Below are 16,940 nucleotides of genomic sequence, written 5' to 3'. Positions count from 1 at the left end.
CCCCGGTCCAGCCCCTTCCACTGGGAAGAGGCTGATGGAGCCCTGACCCTGAGTATACAGCAGCAGCCTGCATTTGCCCCATGTACGGATCTGGAGGGGCACATGCCCCCATTTCTCCCTCAGAGCTGTGCACAGTGGTGGGAGCCACCCCTTCCCCAGACAAGCCGTGGTTCTGTCCTGTGCCCACCCTGCCTGTGCAGCCTCTGCCCTAGTCTCACTCCTTCCCTCACCGCGGCAGCCTCAATCTGCCCCCTCCCCCACATTCTTTCCCTCCCCCTGCCCTGTCCCCGCCCCCCCCAACAAACTTACCAGCCGGATGCTACTCCCAAGCTGCCAGGCTGCATATTGGCAGTTGGATCAGCATTGGCCAATATGGCTGGTATCAGCCCCAAAAAATTTCTTTTGATGCAGCCGTGTTGCTGAGAGTGCACTCTATTCCATCTTCCAGGTCGTTGATGAGGATACTAAACCAAACCTGCCCTAGGACTTGATACCACCTGCCTGCTAGACATTGAGCCATTGCTTACTACCCGTTGAGCTTGACAGTCCCACCAGTTGTGTCCCACCACAGCTGATCCTGTTTTATTGGGTGAAATGAATGTTGACTGTGCATTGGGCAGGGGCTTGATCCTGCAGGACAGTGGACAACATGTTCCCTACTTAGTTGCACCCTTTATCTTCCCCAGGGCATGTCTTTGGAAGGGGAAAGCCAGGGTTCCCTGTACAGAGATATGCCCAGGGCATATCTGTTTAGGAGGAGAAACCTGGGCAGGCCACTTCCAGGACCTAAGGGGCCTGATCCTGGTTAGGAATTTCTGGACCATGCAGGATCAGGTCCCAGGAGCAACTGCCTTGAGTGACTGGAGAGTACAGGTAGCTCTGAGCTGACTGCGCTTTGTTGCCATAAACTTAATAGACATCTGCTGCAATAAAGTCACACAAATTGACAGCACCTGTGTCACAGTTACAAATTTGGGGCATTTATGGCATGACAAAGGGTATAAATGTCTGTTTGCTTGGTCTTTTGTGCTGCCTTTACTTTTATGCCAAGTCTGTTTCCACCCTATGTCTGTGCCTACTTTGTGCTGCATAGGGAGACCATTTATCCATGTTTGAGTGTTCGTATTCAAACTGATGTGCAAACGAGCCTGTTCTTGAGAGCAGGGGATACAGGACTAAACATCAAGTCCTAAGTCTGGGTTTTCAAGAAAAAGGTATTTCCTATTATTTGATTTGTCACCCTTATTTAAGCAGCAGTCAAGTCACGTGTCCAGAGTGGCACGGCAGCCAACACTCAGCTAAATGAGGGAATTTAATTCTGATGTCAGTTTGTTGTGTTGGTTCCTAGGTCCCACAAAATCTCCTAGAAGTAAACAACCAGGAGTTGATGACTGGGACTGCAGTGAGGCACCGGAACCACTGGCTACTAAGCGAAAGGTGACATTCACTGAGATTTTGGGATCACCTACAAAAATGTCTTGTACTGATGGTGAGAGAGAGTCACTATCAAGTACCCTGGGAAACTGGTCTAAGCTAGGGGATACAATAAGGATATCTCCCTTTACAAGGGACCAGGACTCCAGCCTAAAAACTGTGAATTTTGATTTGAAAGGCAATAGTACCTGGTAAGTGGCAGCATTATTGTAATGAATCATTGAATGGCTTTCTTGTGCTTGGCATGTTGTTCCATTGAGGCAAACTGTTCTCAATGTGTGCTGAAATGCTTTACCTACTGTCAACATAAAAAAGGTTTAATTGTTAATGCTGAGACATGGGGGAAGCTCTAAAGAGGATGGGATGTGGAAAGGGATGTATGCTGGAGGGTGGTTTGGAAATTTGAGATTGCCTCCAAGATTTACAGAGAGAAGGGAGAGGGGCATAAATGGTGGAAATGCAGGAGAGGACACATTGACCCCTACTACTTTATACTTTCTCAGCATATATAAAATCTGCTCTGCCCCCCCATTTGTCTGCCCCCGTTTGTCTTCATTTAGTGCACGTATATCCTGTATCTGTAATATATATCTAGACATGCATAACCTGTAGAGGTATGTAGATTTATAGAGGTGCAGCCTGGCAATAACAGGATTTGTAGCATTTGTCATAATAAAGGTGTGTACCCTCTTTCTTGTGCACCAATCTGCTTCTTTTAGTTGCTAATTTTTTAAAAAGGGAAGATTCCCAGATTTAAAAAAAAAGTTAAATTTCTCAGATATATTTTCAGTGAACACTGTCTTTAAAAATTTCAACAAGCAGGAGAAAAATGTTCAGTCCTTTACATTCTACATTATAAAGAAGCAAAAATATCATGATTTTCTTTATATTTCCTCATCCTGTGATGGCCAGCCTCTGAGTCACAGTGTTGGTATACTGTAAAACATTTTCTCTTTTGCTTAGAGAGGCATTTTGGTGAAAGTGAAATTAAGAAACCTGAAAGGTTTGAGAGGAGTTACAATCAATTTTTAGTGAGAACAATTTACTAGTCCTTTCATCTAACAGACTGGTGACTGTCTTTTCAACCCCTTCCCACAAATCCCCCACCCTTCTTCCAGGCACTTAAGTGGTAAAAATGAAGAAGATGGTAAGGAGACAGTTAAGGAATCCAAGAAACCAAGCAGACAAACAGCCACCCCTAGAAGCAATTCTAAAATCCACACAAGGTAAAACCCTAACATTCACATGAGGGCCATGTGTCTGGAGTTCACTTGTTCCAAAAGCGATTTTGGGTTACTTGTGACAGTGAAACATTCACCTTGTTAAAAAAAAATTGGTTGCTGACGCATTTATTTAAAGTGTTTCTTCTGTGGTTGCTGGTGGATTGTGGCTCCAGTGAGTAGTGATGGAAGGCTATTGCCATGTCTTTTGTCCAAAATGAAGCATCCTGGTGGTGTCAGTCCAAGAGGTGTACAGAGAGGCAGTGGTTATGGTAGAGTGGATTAGGATTTTAGACCCATCGAGTCTAATGCCAGTTTAGATCCTGTGATGTCTTAACATTGTGGTGGTCAGATAATCCCTGTGCCTTGATTTATACAGTATAAATTATGAGTACCTTTTACACAAGGTTGGGGTTTAAACTAAATATGTAAAGAGACTATTTGATATCCCATGAGCATCTGCAGTGAGTTAAAGGGAGAGTAACTCACCACTATCTGTCCTTTTATCTAATGGAGAAGTTTTTATTTTTAACGCTATAACCAAGCGTCCATTTTTCTTTATTCCATCAGGCACATGAATAGTAAAGATGAAGAGCAAATAGAGAAGACAGCCAAGGAATCAAAAAAGCCAGCCAAACAAACAGCTACTCCCAAGAGCAATTCTAAAAGCCGCACAAGGTAAATCCTAATACTGATGGGGCAGCGTCAGGAGGGCATTTGATTGCTGGTGCCTATGATGCACATGATCTTGAAACAGGTGGGACTTGAGTCTCCCGTGCTGTCAATTCAGCCTCAAGTTCAGGTCTTAAAGTTAATCAAACAGTTTCTCTCTCCAACTGTGACAAAAAGGAGTGGATACAGACAACTTTGTTCTTTCTATTTAGTTTAGCTGAAGATGAAGATTTGGAGAGTCAAAGTCCAATGGCAACCCCTCGTTCTCGCAGGAGATGTGCACGGAGGACATCTGCTCTCATTGCAAAGCAAATCCAGTGAGCATTCTCTGCCATTACATCTGATTTATGTTGCCAGTGGGGCTTTCAGCCTTGAATTGGCCTAGTTTGCTGTTGAAGTGAAAGCCAAAGAATCCCGGTCCTCTTAAGGAAGTAAAGATATAGTCCATTTGAATGCAAGGCATATTATTTGCAAAAAGATTCCCCAGAATTCTTTTGATATACTTGGCAAATTAAAGCCGAATGAGGTCTACAACTATTCTTACTTCAAATGAACTGCAAGGTAGAAAAATAGCTTGCACCCAGTATTTTAGTTTTGTTATTAAGTCAATTTTAATTTCTCCCTCAATGCTTTTTGCATCTAATTTTTTTTGAGATTTGAGACCTGATGTTTCTGCTCTTAGTGGATGTTTCTTTAGAAGGTGAATTGAAAAGGGGACCTCAGAAGTGGCTAAAGCCTGGGTGACATTCATAGACCTTGTCTGTGTGTAGTGGTAGCTTATGTCAAAAATTCATTACCTGCTGCAACCCTTAAATCAGTTTATAACTCTGTAGCTGCTGGGTCAGCTAGCTCTTATTTTGTCTGCACACTTTTTGTGGAAAAATTACTAATTTAGTAACGTGACTACCAGTGTTCACCTTCTTTAAGTCTCTACATGGGCACATGCCAGTCCTCTAACCCATTCAGGACACTTTGAAGTGGGGAGGGAAATAGGATTTCAAATAGGTCTCTTTGTGCTTGTGTAACTAGTTTAAATCCTTTGTTTTCTGCTTGACATACAGCTGACAGTGCTCTGTATGCATGTCCTTTCAAGACTCTCTTTTCTCAGAACACTGATGCAAGGCTTAGGCAGCATGGTAACATTGGATCTCTGTGGTTGTGATTAAAACAATGATTTTGGAAGCAGTATATGTGCACACATCAGGTGTAAGTGGTGTAGTCCAAACTGCCCTTTGGCATTCTCTCCTGAGAAGAGCAAGAACCTGATGTTCCTGATACTTTTTAATGATGGGAGGGAGGCAGGGGATAGACCCAGGAAAAGGTATTTGAAAACAGCAAGGCCACCTTCACATCATGGGCATGCACAATATGTAGTTCTCAAGCATAATACCTAGAAGTTGCTTATCAAAAAACTGTCATCTTGCAAACTGTCTTGGTAAAATGGCCATGGAAAACTTACAAGCCCAGGTATAAAATCTACTTGCCTGCTCTTCATCATTAGAAAAAAAATGTTAAAAGCTGCCTATCAAGTTACCTTGGTTTCAAATAATTGAAAATGCTCTTTAAACCCAAGTTGCTTTGTTTTTTCTACATATGCAGTGTGTTTTTGTTCTCACTTAGCCTTTTAAATGGATGTGATGAGGAAGATGATGATGAGGAAGAAGATGAAGACTCCCTATCCAGCTCAGACAATTCTTACTCCAGTAGCAGCGAAGCAGAGGGCCAAGTGTTCTGCACTCCAAAGAGGAAAACAAAGTCAAGCAGAAGACTCAGGACCCAAACATTTTCAAAGAAAACTCCTTCTGGCACTACTACCCCCAGAAGAACTGTAAGATTTCTAGAGGTTCTGAAAATTATTAGCTTTGAGTATTTTAAATCTAAATCACGTGTTTCATTTGTGTGGCTCATAGATATGGAGGTAACTAAATCATCTGGAGTGAGGTGGTTGAGAAGTTTTTAACAAGCAACTTGGTCTTGTATAATCCTCCATGTTAGAATGATGTGGATAGTTGAAATATTGAGTGAGGTTCCTGTCTTCACTTAAATTAGAGGAGTCCTGCCTGAGGAGGGGGGTTGTGGCTTTAGGGCTCTTTTGTGTTATCCTGTGGAGCATGCTCTGCTTTCTGGAATAAAAGAAAAATAGTCCTGTGTTACTAAAATCCATTTAAATCGGTGCGTTTTTGAACTGTGCATGCAAGGTATAGATGAAAAACTAGTTTGGAGAATCCCATCATAAATAATTAATGTTTAAACTACGACATATGCCACTACTGACTATTTTCAGTTTGGTTTAAGTGCCTAGTACAATGGGGTCTGGTCCAGGGAGATGGCTCCTAGGACTACAGCAATGGAAATAATTGGTTTAAAGAAATAGCACTGTAACTAGTTTAATTTTGACTTTTTTTTGCTTGGACAGTGACAGAATTTGATCTACTTTCTGGCTTTTATGAACCAGAGCAGTGCTGCAAAACACAACAGAATTCTGTTCTTCAGGTGTTTTAAGTTTCATGATTTTTTTTTTTTTTTATCAGTCTTCAAGTCTTCCATTTTGGGGTCAGGGAAGGAGTCTAATCTGTGTAACTGAACCTTTGTCAGGTGTCCTTTTTTTAAAGTACAACACCCTTCTCACCAGTACTTCCAAAAATACTTAGGTTTTTTGCATAAACAAACCTTTGGAAATGTGGCCACCAGATTGACGATCTCCAGCTAAAACTTTGCAGAACAGTCACCATCTGAGGCTTTTGGCTTCTCTCTACAGCCGGAGCTAAGAACCCCTAAAACACGCCGTAATGCTACTCCCAGAATTCGCGGTCGGTGCCAAGCAGCACAAAAACCAGCCAGTATATTAGAAGAGGCACGATTAAGGTAAAGTATACTGGGGGGAGCAGGGGGGAATGATCTCATTACTTTACCAGAGAGATAAGGAGCAATAGGTTACACTGAACGGAAGGAAATGCCCACTTTAGGCATATAGTAGGGATCTACCCAAGAACTGGTAATACCAGCAGCTTCTTCGGTTCAGTGGTGAAGGTCAAAAATCCTGTTCAAGTTTAGAAACTATTTACACTGGTCCAGGGATGCTGAGTTTAGTTTTTTGCAAATGTGTCTCTTGTTTTCCTCTGTACTTCTCCCAAGGCTAATTTCTCAGGTCCCAAAGATCTAGAAATAGCTCTAGAAATAGAATAGTTATTTTTTGTCTGTATGATGCAGAGAAGAATTAAGAGGTCTATTTTCCCATCCCTCTACATCAGACTTATGCATACTAGCTCCCTCTTAATGACAAAAGCTCCCTCTTAATGACCTTACAATTAAAAACACCACATACACACATGCACACAAATGTTTTTGGCACTTTTGCGCTTTAAAAAGGGCTCAAGTATTTACACAAGTTTGAAAGGAGAGATGAAGAGGATTTCTCCTATTCATTTGTCTTCCATAGGAAGTCAGTTAGAATGGTGAAAACAGATCTCGAATCTGGTCAGTCCCTTATCTTTCCTTTTTTTTTTCTTTCCCCTCCCCTTCCAAATGAAAGGCTGCATGTTTCTGCTGTACCAGAGTCTTTGCCTTGCCGAGAAAAGGAGTTCCAGGATATCTATAACTTTGTAGAAAGCAAACTTATTGATGGGACAGGAGGGTGAGTTGATTTATGGGAAGATTCCTTTATGTAATCTGGGAGGGGGCAGAGGTGGTAGCGGATTGAGTTACTTTCATAGCTGGGCTCAGAATTCGGGAGTTTCCAGCTCTCTGACCCTCTGCACAAATCACTGGGTTCACTGGTGGATCCTCTGCCATTTCAGGTGCATGTACATTTCTGGAGTTCCTGGAACAGGCAAAACTGCAACTGTTCATGAAGCAATCCATTGTCTCCAGCAAGCTGCAGATGAGGATGCGCTTCCTTCCTTCCAGTTCATAGAGATCAATGGCATGAAATTGACTGACCCTCACCAGACTTATGTGCAGATATTAAAGGTGAGCACAACCTTTCTTGTCTGAACAGAAATTAAACTCTCGCTCTTTCTCCCCTTTCTGTGCCCAGCCCCAGGAGCCACGACTTGTAACAACTAGCACATCCCAGCAGTCCCTTTAAGAAGCGATATGCTTTTCTCTTAGGACACTGTTACACGGTGTTTTTATTTTCGTAGTTTCTGTCAGTTGAAACTAGAGAAAGTTCTCTGATGCACTAGATTTTGCCAGGGCAGCAGCTTGAAAATCAGGTTGGCTGCGTGGCTTTGGTGTCTGTAGCATAATTTTGAAATGTTCATGTGTGATTCCTAAGTGCCTCAGGAGCTGCAAGGCACAATGTAGATGGGAATATATACTACTACTTACTGTACAAGCTACTTCAAAGGTGATCTGATCAGAATATTTTCTTATTTGAAAGAGCAAATTCTTCAGTCTAAGGCCTTGCTGGCTGTATATGAATGCTCTGATATGGACCCAAGCCTGCTGAAGTCAGCAATCCTTGCAGCAGATTGGGTTGGCATCAGGGTTTTCTTCATTCAGGGTCTCTATGGAAGCCCTGTTCCAGGTATGCCTGCTTAGAGTCTACAAAGCTATTTGACAGGGTGTGTCTATTTGGCACAAGTCACAATTAACAACTGTATGACCTTTTTTTAAGCTAGGTTTTCCTTAGTTCCTCATCTTCTCCTTTTATGCTTAGGTTCTGGCAAATAGAGCTAAACTGAGCTCTATTTTTTGAGTGTGTGGTTCCCAGATACGTGGTGAATTTTAGTGTTTAAAGAAGTGTCCAGAGTAAGGGTTACCTCCCCTAAATACATGACTACAGATTAACCTGGAGCACTGTTTAACCCCATTCAGTTACTGACTGGTCAGAAGGTAACAGCAACACATGCTGCATCACTGTTGGCGAAACTGTTCTGCACCTCTGGGCCCAAGAGGAAGACGACAGTGCTGGTAGTGGATGAGGTGAGGAACTGCAGGGCGTGGATTTTGGGAGCTCTGGAGTATTGTTAAAGGTCCTAAAAAGGAGAAGATTTGAAGATTTAATGCAGGCAAGCAAATTTGGGCTGCTCTGTTAAAATGGATGTATAAAATGAGGCTTCCTGTTGTCTCAGTAGGGCAGTTGCCAAGACAGCATTCTATCTGTCGCCTCCAATTACTTCTAGTAATGCAGTACTTCAATATAGCATTTAGCTATTTCAGACTGTATTTTGTCTGGCTGTTCTTTGCTGAGAGAGAAAATTAAGCTCTGCAGTACAGAAGTGGTGTTCTGGTTGGCAAAGCTTCCAGAGTACCGGTCCTAATGACAGATGCCCACCCTATGGACCATGATCTGACTCTGGTGCCTGTACCTCTGTTTCTTGTAAACCTATTATTAGGAGTATTAATATTACTGTAGCACCTAGAAATGCCACTTGATCAGATCATATTGTGGGTATTGTACAATGATATAAGAAGATGGTCTTGTTTCTGAAGAGCCTACAATATAAACAGATGTGCCAGATGAAGGGTGGTGCAGATGATGGATGTGTAGATGATGGATTATGACACAATCAATGAAATGGCTTGTCCATAATTGCACCAGAAGTCTATAATAGGGTGTGGCAGGGCACTGTTGGTGCCTGCCACTTTCAGGGCCCAGCCAAGCAGCCAGCAGGAGCTTGATTGCGGTGGCCATTTTAGATCCCTGGCCGCCCATATAAACAGAACAGTTCACTACTGGCAGCCCAGGCAGCAACATTGCCTGGCTGCAAGGCTGCTTGGAACATCCTGGAAGTAAGAGCAGGAGCTGTAGGGGATGGCTTGGAGGCTCCTGGTCCTGGACATGACCTAAAACTGCACCCTGCCGGGTGTGGGTGGCCTGGTGGGACTCTCGGTGGTGTGGGAGCCTCCAGGAAATGCCAGACCAGTGATCATCCCAGTGAAAGGCAGGTCGGGGCGCCTTAGTAACCCTAGCTCCCGCAGCCCGGTTGCTTACCCCCATAGAAGGGTCAGGAGGGTGGACCCGAGAGAGAGAGGGCTATAGACTCAAAAGCCTGACTTGTAATCCCTCGACTGGTCAATGCTGGGACCATGACTGGAAGAGTTGAAGGGCCAGGGACCTGCTGCGAGGGACACCCAGAGCTGAGGGCCTGGCGTTCTGACTGGCCTGGAGGTGAAGCCAGGACTAGTGTAGCCAAAGGTCCCAGGGAGACCACGCCCATAAGGGGGAACAGATCAGGGAGCTATGCAGCCCCAAATGAAGCCAAAGTAGGCTGTCTGAGTGGAGGGTCCTGTCGGGGTCCGGACTGAAGGATTCTGGGGCCCAGTGAGGGTCTGGTGATGATGATAACAGAGGATGCCATCTGCAAGGCTTGGGCTGCGGTGCAGGGGAGGAACGGAGCTGCAGATAGCGCCCCCTGGCATCAGGGCAAGAAATGGGCAGCCTCCCACTTAATTAACAACTTAATTAATAACAAGGCATGGCAGGCAAGAAGTCGGGCGGTTGGCCCAGAACAGATGGGTGGGGCCATTGGTAGACTGGCCCCCGAGAAGGCCCCCTGTTACATAGCAGCTGATGTTTTGAGTCCCAAATAAGCACTGTAACAACAAGATCATCATTCCTCTCCAGTTAACTTCTGCTTCCTTCCTTTCTCTTCCAGCTGGACCTTTTGTGGACCCGGAAGCAGGATGTAATGTACAATCTGTTTGACTGGCCAACCCAAAAGCACTCAAAGCTGATCATCCTTGCTATTGCTAACACCATGGACTTGCCAGAGAGGATCATGATGAACAGAGTGGCGAGCAGGCTGGTATGTCCTGGCAGCTTTATTGCTGTGCTGGCAGGTGAGATGAGGTTAGATTAGCTACAGTCCAGTGTTATTAGGAAGAGTTGGATGACTGTGTGACACTCCAGGAGTAAAATTTAAACATGCCATTTTCATTCTTTCAAAACGATGACGGATGCATGGATCCAAAGAAAATAGGTGCAGGTGTCATTAGGTATCCTCTCTGTAAGAAATAATTTGGGGAATATGAGCCAGATGACTTGCATGTTAAGATCTAGATAATCAGTTATCATGTCTCAGGGAGTCAGATAAATCCTTGTCTGCTTGCTTCCCACCACAGCTTTATACATTTGGTTGTTGCCTTTCTCTGATTAATAATCTTGGGTGCAGCTGGGCAAGATGTAAGATGTAATCAAATCCAGAACGTAATGCATCCTGTTTTCTTTCCTAAACCAGCGCTGCTTGAAAGAGTGAGTTGCAGATGTGTACCATAGGATTCCAGATTTGTTCTTCCTTTTTGACTTTCATCTTACAAATATTCTTTCCCGCAATGCCAGGCTGAGATACTCAATTAGCATCTGCAGGTCTAGTGATTGCTTCAGGGTTGACATACAATCACTAAAAAAATAAAGGTTCTGGAGAATGCTATAAATACTGTCTCCAAGTTGAAAACATAAGGCAGTGGGTTGCACAGATGTAACCGAGGGTAGAATTTATTTAGCCTTTCAGAATTTATTTAGCAAATTACATTGACATGAGCCAGAAGAGAATCTACCAGAACATTGGCTGTTGCTGGCTTTGCGGGGCTAACAGAAGTACTTCATTGTTGTCCATGAATTCAACAGATATGACTTGCATACCTTTGCATAGAGACAGCTAATCCATCAGCCGAAAAGTTATTTTTACCTGGCCACAAAAGAAAGTGTACCTTTTTAAGAGTGACTCTTAGATATAAGGTCACATTTAAAATCTCCCTTTATTGAGAGAGTCCAATAGCCATCAAGTCTTGTGTTGGAAACTTGACTTTCAAAAGTATGAACTTGCGGTGGGTTATGCTGTCAGCTTCCATTCAGAGTTTTAGCAGTTCTAACATTTTTCATTTGCATGGCTGGAACAGGAAGTTATAGTTTGTCTTGCGGATGAATGGCAAGACTGTCCTTATCACAGATGTTGTGACAGTTAGCTGTCACAAGCCAGGCTTGTGAGAAGGTGAATGGTAATCCGTTTGGGATTTGGTGATGAGAGCTTGCATGTATGTGTGAAGCGAGTGTAAAACAGCCTTTCAGAACCTCTTAACTGACATGAGGTTATTTTCCTTAAGAATCTAGACATTTAGATAAGTGGTTTTGACAGTGGTTTCTAATCGTCAGTAAATGTCTATAATGTTAGTAACTCTGGAAGCATTTAGTTACTGTTACTCACTTGTTCTGTGCAGGGCCTCACCAGAATGTCCTTCCAGCCCTACACCTACAGACAGTTGCAGCAGATTATCTCATCCCGGCTGAAAAACATCAAAGCATTTGAGGAGGATGCAATTCAGTTAGTTTCCAGAAAGGTAAACAGCAGCACTGAAGTGTCATTGCTAATGCAGGGTCAAGTAAAGCAGCTACCAGCGAAAGTGATCAAAACCATAGGTAGTAATGGGAATCATTCCCACCCTCTCGTCACACGTTTCTGCATCCCCTGTGGCAAAGGAGTGTGCTCATAACAACATGCTCTGTGATTTCTACAAATTCATGTGCAGCTTTGGCAGTCTATTTTACCTGTTCTCTTTTGTCTTGAAAGACTGCTATGATATTGCTGTCTATTAGTTATAGGCAGCAGAATCTTGATAATCCATAATAGTGAGATGTTGACTTTCTCTAGCACTTGGCATAATGGCAATTTACTGTGTGACCTTGCCAAAATAGAGCTGATCACCAAAAAGGAAATATCGACTCCACATTCTTCCATGAGCTTCTTCAGGCTATACTATGCTTTCCAATGTTCACTGTGTTTCCAGATGATGTGGTCCTTGGGACAGAGGCCAGTTCATTCTGATCTAATATTCAGAATTAAAAATAACGTATAAAAGAGGGTAACGTCACATTAAAATGTCCACATTGTTTAAAATGTCTTATTCCTTGTATATTTTCAATGAAGTTTGCGTAAACCTCGGAAATCACCACATCAGAATCTCGTTAGTTCTTATTATTAATTCCAAAAACATAACTTCCTTAATAGCAAAAACAATCCCCTGGGAATTTCTCAATATAGATTTAACAATATTGAGGTTTTCATCATTGAGCTTTTATGTCTTATTACAAAGCATACTGCATAGCACTTGCTATCTTATAAATACTATCTTAGTTTTCTTATAAATTATTGTCAAACTGAAAACAAGAAACCATTCAGTCTGGGAAGAACCCTGGATTTTTATAACAACACTAGCATTTTTTCAGTCAGTGAGGAATCTGACATCTATATGAGCAATTGCTTATAGCCCAGTTTTCAGAGTTTATAACTATGGGAGTTTAACTGGGAGTTGTGGAACTGAGCACATTTTGAAGATTTAGACCATTATTACTATATCTCAGTACACAGAAGGTAATTGCTTTGTTAACATGTAAACTGTAGGTATGATTTTCAGAAGTACCTAATGGATTTTCACTGGGATTTGGACACCTACGTTTGTGAAAATTCCCCCAGATACCTATGTGGAAAACCACTTTGAAATGTGTTCCTGTTTCTTAAAAAACAGCACATGACCAAGTACTATTCAGGGATAAACATGTGAGAAATTCTGTTAGATTTTTCTGGCTGAAAATTGATTGGTATAGATCCATGGGTGAAAATTCAAAAGATTTCAACGTTGAACTAAATCTGTTCCAAATGAAACTTGTGGGAATTTTACTAACTGTTTAGTTGCTGCAGAGATGAGTGTAGAGTTTTGTTTTCTTCATTTGAGAGGTTTTTGTTTGGTTTAAAGCATACTGCATCCCGATCTAGTTCTGTATGTGCCTTGATAAAAGTTTGGCGTCTTGGGTTTGTAGTCAGGTTTGATTGATTGATTTTTTTTTTTTTTTTTGATTAATAAAACTGCTATTTTGAAAAATGAAGTCCTAGGAATGACTACCAAGATAAATACTCTGCTGATTTTAAAATAACCCTACCAACTCTTGCTGCCATCCATTCTCAACTGCTGAGAAGTGTCACTTTTGCCATGCTGCTTTTCTTCTTAGGTGGCGGCATTATCTGGAGATGCAAGGCGTTGTCTTGATATCTGCAGAAGGGGCACTGAGATCTGCGAGTTCGCTGGTCAGAAAAGCTCCTCGGGGTTGGTCAGCATGACCCACGTAATGGAAGCAATCAATGAAATGTTTTCATCTCCTTATTTAAATGCAGTCAGGTAAAAATGTAGCTTAGAAGCCTCTTCCCTTTCCTCCCCAACCTTACAGATGGATTTTGGGGGTGGGTGATGAGGTTTCCTTTAGGGAAGTGCATCTTATTTTACCTTCCACATATCTCAGAGCACTTTCTACAAACTTTTAAGTCTCAGGGCTACTCCTTTGAGTGTTATAGATGGGGAAGTAAAGACACAGAAAAAGTGATTTGTTTAAGGTCACAGTGAGCCAGGGATTTTCTGGGATTAAATGTAAGAGTTTCTTTCTTGAGTATCAAAAGGTTCTGCAGGTAAAATTAGACCCTCATATATGTTGGGAGAACTCCATCTTCAGTAAATTCACCCAGTCTCTACCTGACAAATTTAAAAAAACTATTGATGAAATGTGAGAGAGTCCACTTAAATTTTTTTGTCCACTTCAAATTGTCATTGTTGTGCAGTATTAACAGGAGGAAAGGACTGACTTTATTTTAGTCACTAAAGCAAATGGACAAGATTTGAATATGCACATGAAGCAGATGCCTTCAGTGAGAAGGTGCTGTTTATGCCAAGTACAGTTCTGCTTTAAATATTTATTATGGGTGGAAAATTGAATAATGTGAGAATTAAAAACCATAACCTGCCAGGGAGAAGGCACAATCCTCGGTATCACGTGTCCTAAAAACGCAAACTTCTAACAGTTAAGAAATGTAGACTTGCTCTCCCGATGTATTAAATACAGAATTCCAGCTTGCAGTTGTACTTCTTAATTTCCACAGATTTGCCATGTTAAAACACTAGCCTTTTATATAAATGTAGTCCTATCACCATAGTATTCAAGACCCTGGTTGAAGAATGATTAAATGTTATGTTGTGAAATGCAGTGTGCAAATACATTGGTAGGGATTAAGGTCTGATGAGACCTTACATTTTTTTTTCCTTTTCCAATGTAGGGAAATATAATGCACTTCAGCAAGGGCTTACCAGACACTGCCACTCCTTGAGCTGTCCATTTCCAGGATTCACTGGCTGAGACTGGTAATGAGATTTTTCCTCCTCTTTTTCAGGAATGCTTCATTACATGAGCAGACTTTTCTGAAAGCAGTTCTAGCAGAGTTTCGCAGGTCAGGGCTCGAGGAGGCAACAGTTCAAGAGGTACACTTTCTTTTTCTTTTATGTAAACTGGATGCTAGCTTTTTGCCGTAGCTGTTTTATGCTTATAACATGTGAATGCATCAAAATCAATCCTAAGGAGCAAAGATGATGAAAGATAACACAATGATGGGTGAGCTGTTTTAGGAAAAAAGGACTACAGATGCTGGCTTCTGCATTTTGTGTGCATTTGTGTTCACAGTAAAGAGAACTTCGCTTACAACTTACTTGATTAACAAACTTCAGCTGTTCTGTTGATTATTAGTCTCTGTCATCTCAGCCAAACAGACTGAAAGGTTTAACACTCTCCCCTGCTCTGTGTATATTCTTATTCCAATCTAATAGATTGACCAAACTGAATTGTCTTGTTCTTTTAGGTCTATCATCAACATGTGGCACTGTGTAGGATTGAAGGCCTGCAAATTCCTACAGTTTCAGAAATTATGGCCATTTGCTCAAGGCTTGGTGCCTGCCGGCTCTTGTTAGTAGAATCCAGTAATAAATACTTCCATGTGCGGGTGCGGCTGAACATCAGTCAGGATGATATTATGTATGCTCTCAAGGAGAAATAAGACAACCGATTTTTATATTTATATGTAGGCGTGTATGTTTTAAATATTGTCAAGGATTTTATGAATTATTTTTTAAAATTTTGAATATAATGAAAACTGTTATGTTTTGTTTTTTCTAATCTCTTTGCTATATTAAATCGTCTTTTGTATAATAAAGATTTTTCTGCAAAGCATTTTAAACCTTTCTATTCAAATCACTTTATATAAAAATAACACCAGGATTTGTACCAATGGTATATTCAGTAAATGGCATACCCCACGCCTCTGGCCCCCTCCCCTGGAGCCCCAGGAACACACCAAACGCCTCGGGTGATATAAGAGCAGCAGAGGCTGTCTTTTCTCTAATATTAAAAAAATATTCTGACCACTTGTGTCAGGCAGAGATGCTGATGTACTTTGTGCTAGAATAGGGCTCTCATCACTAAATAGCGTTTTAGGTCATTTTCCCTCTACAATTTCAATGAAGATCTGATTTTTAAAAAAGGTCCCAAAGTGTTGAACTTAAATTTCCTTATGTATTGCTTATGCGTTTGTTGCAGAAATTGCTGCAGTTTGTTTCTCGGGAGGCGAAGAACTCTTAAACACACGCTATTAGCAACACAAAAGGTATATTTGCAAATAGGGTCAGAGTGAAGACAAAAGACCACTCTGCCCGCGAGGGAAACTTCTCAGCGGGCTTTATCCCCTCTCTCCTGGGCACGTGTGCAAAAGCAGGAACTCTTACAACTCATTTCCGGTTCATACAAACATATATGAAATGACATCACGTCATCTGTCGCATGTGCATTATAATTAACTACTTAAGTATGCGGGGCGGATAGGCTTATATGCATTAGCTAATTATGCATGCTTAGAAAAGCTCTCCAGGTTACCAAAAGTTCAAACTCACTCTTTCTCAAGGACACGATCATTAAAAATTGCAATTACTCTTATCTGCATGAGAAAACTAAGGAGTATATGCTTTACTGTAACAAAGAGATAGCAAATTTGCAAAACAAAGAGAGTGATACCTTAATACAAAGAGCCCTTGGTAGTTTCTTCTCCACCCCTTCCTCCCACCAGGGAGAGCTGCCAGCTGTGCTGTTCTAACAACACTATTCATAATGCATTTTTAATAACACGTAGGCAGAGGTTGGTAACCTTTTAGGAGTGGAGGGCTGAACTACCAGAGCTCAGCCTAAAGACAGACAGCTGCTTCCTGCTCCACTGCTGCTGTTTGCCCCACCCATGGCACGGCTGCTGCCAGTGCCCTAGCTTCACAGGCTGGAGGCCATTGCTTAGCGGGCCAGCCCCAGCCCATGGGCCATCGGTTACCACCCCCTGGTATAGTAAAAATGTGTCCAGTTTGCTAGCACGTGAGGGAATAATGGTGAAAGCACGAGTGTAACGAGACCTGGAGAAATTCTTTTAATCTAAGAACCAACTTGACCTTTCACTTCCATTCTCTCAGTCGGAGAATCAGAATTACCTGTGATACGATCAATGAACGGTGCCCGAGTATTGATTTCAACAGGGACTTGAATTGAGAAATTTACTAAAACCACCTTCTCTGTTTTATGACTTCTGCAAAGACGTTTTGCTGTGACATAGGCTTCAAGATCTGGCGCTGGCTTCTGGTAAGTGACCTGAGTTGAGAAATGGAGAAGTGGGCAAGGTGGAAACAGTGGCAGATTTTCTTCATAAGGATGTAAAAATCGCGGTTCGTTTCTCGGGAGGCGAAAAAAAACCTTCAGCCACAGACACACTCTATTAGCAACACAAAAGGTATATATTTGCAAATAGGGTCAGAGAGAGAGACAAA

At 42.0% G+C, this 16,940-nt stretch overlaps 1 protein-coding gene across 1 annotated transcript in view; it reads left to right on the top strand.

Moving 5' to 3' along the window:
- Window positions 1-15,398, top strand: part of ORC1 (origin recognition complex subunit 1) — a 25,569-nt gene extending 10,171 nt beyond the window's left edge. The window contains exons 6-19 of the mRNA XM_019531427.1: window positions 1,349-1,625; window positions 2,553-2,660; window positions 3,225-3,332; window positions 3,539-3,643; window positions 4,947-5,154; window positions 6,085-6,191; window positions 6,859-6,960; window positions 7,124-7,295; window positions 8,145-8,252; window positions 9,929-10,078; window positions 11,490-11,609; window positions 13,276-13,442; window positions 14,483-14,570; window positions 14,945-15,398. Coding sequence (XP_019386972.1) covers window positions 1,349-1,625; window positions 2,553-2,660; window positions 3,225-3,332; window positions 3,539-3,643; window positions 4,947-5,154; window positions 6,085-6,191; window positions 6,859-6,960; window positions 7,124-7,295; window positions 8,145-8,252; window positions 9,929-10,078; window positions 11,490-11,609; window positions 13,276-13,442; window positions 14,483-14,570; window positions 14,945-15,139 — 2,015 coding nt within the window. The 3' untranslated portion in view covers window positions 15,140-15,398. The remainder of the gene's footprint in view (window positions 1-1,348; window positions 1,626-2,552; window positions 2,661-3,224; window positions 3,333-3,538; window positions 3,644-4,946; window positions 5,155-6,084; window positions 6,192-6,858; window positions 6,961-7,123; window positions 7,296-8,144; window positions 8,253-9,928; window positions 10,079-11,489; window positions 11,610-13,275; window positions 13,443-14,482; window positions 14,571-14,944) is intronic.
- The last annotated feature ends 1,542 nt before the right edge of the window (window positions 15,399-16,940 follow it).

This window comes from Crocodylus porosus, unplaced genomic scaffold, assembly GCF_001723895.1.
Source record: "Crocodylus porosus isolate Cpor-Errol unplaced genomic scaffold, CroPor_comp1, whole genome shotgun sequence".
NCBI lineage: Eukaryota > Metazoa > Chordata > Crocodylia > Crocodylidae > Crocodylus > Crocodylus porosus.
Note: the sequence above shows the minus strand (reverse complement) of the source record. Positions and strands in the feature narration are given on the sequence as shown.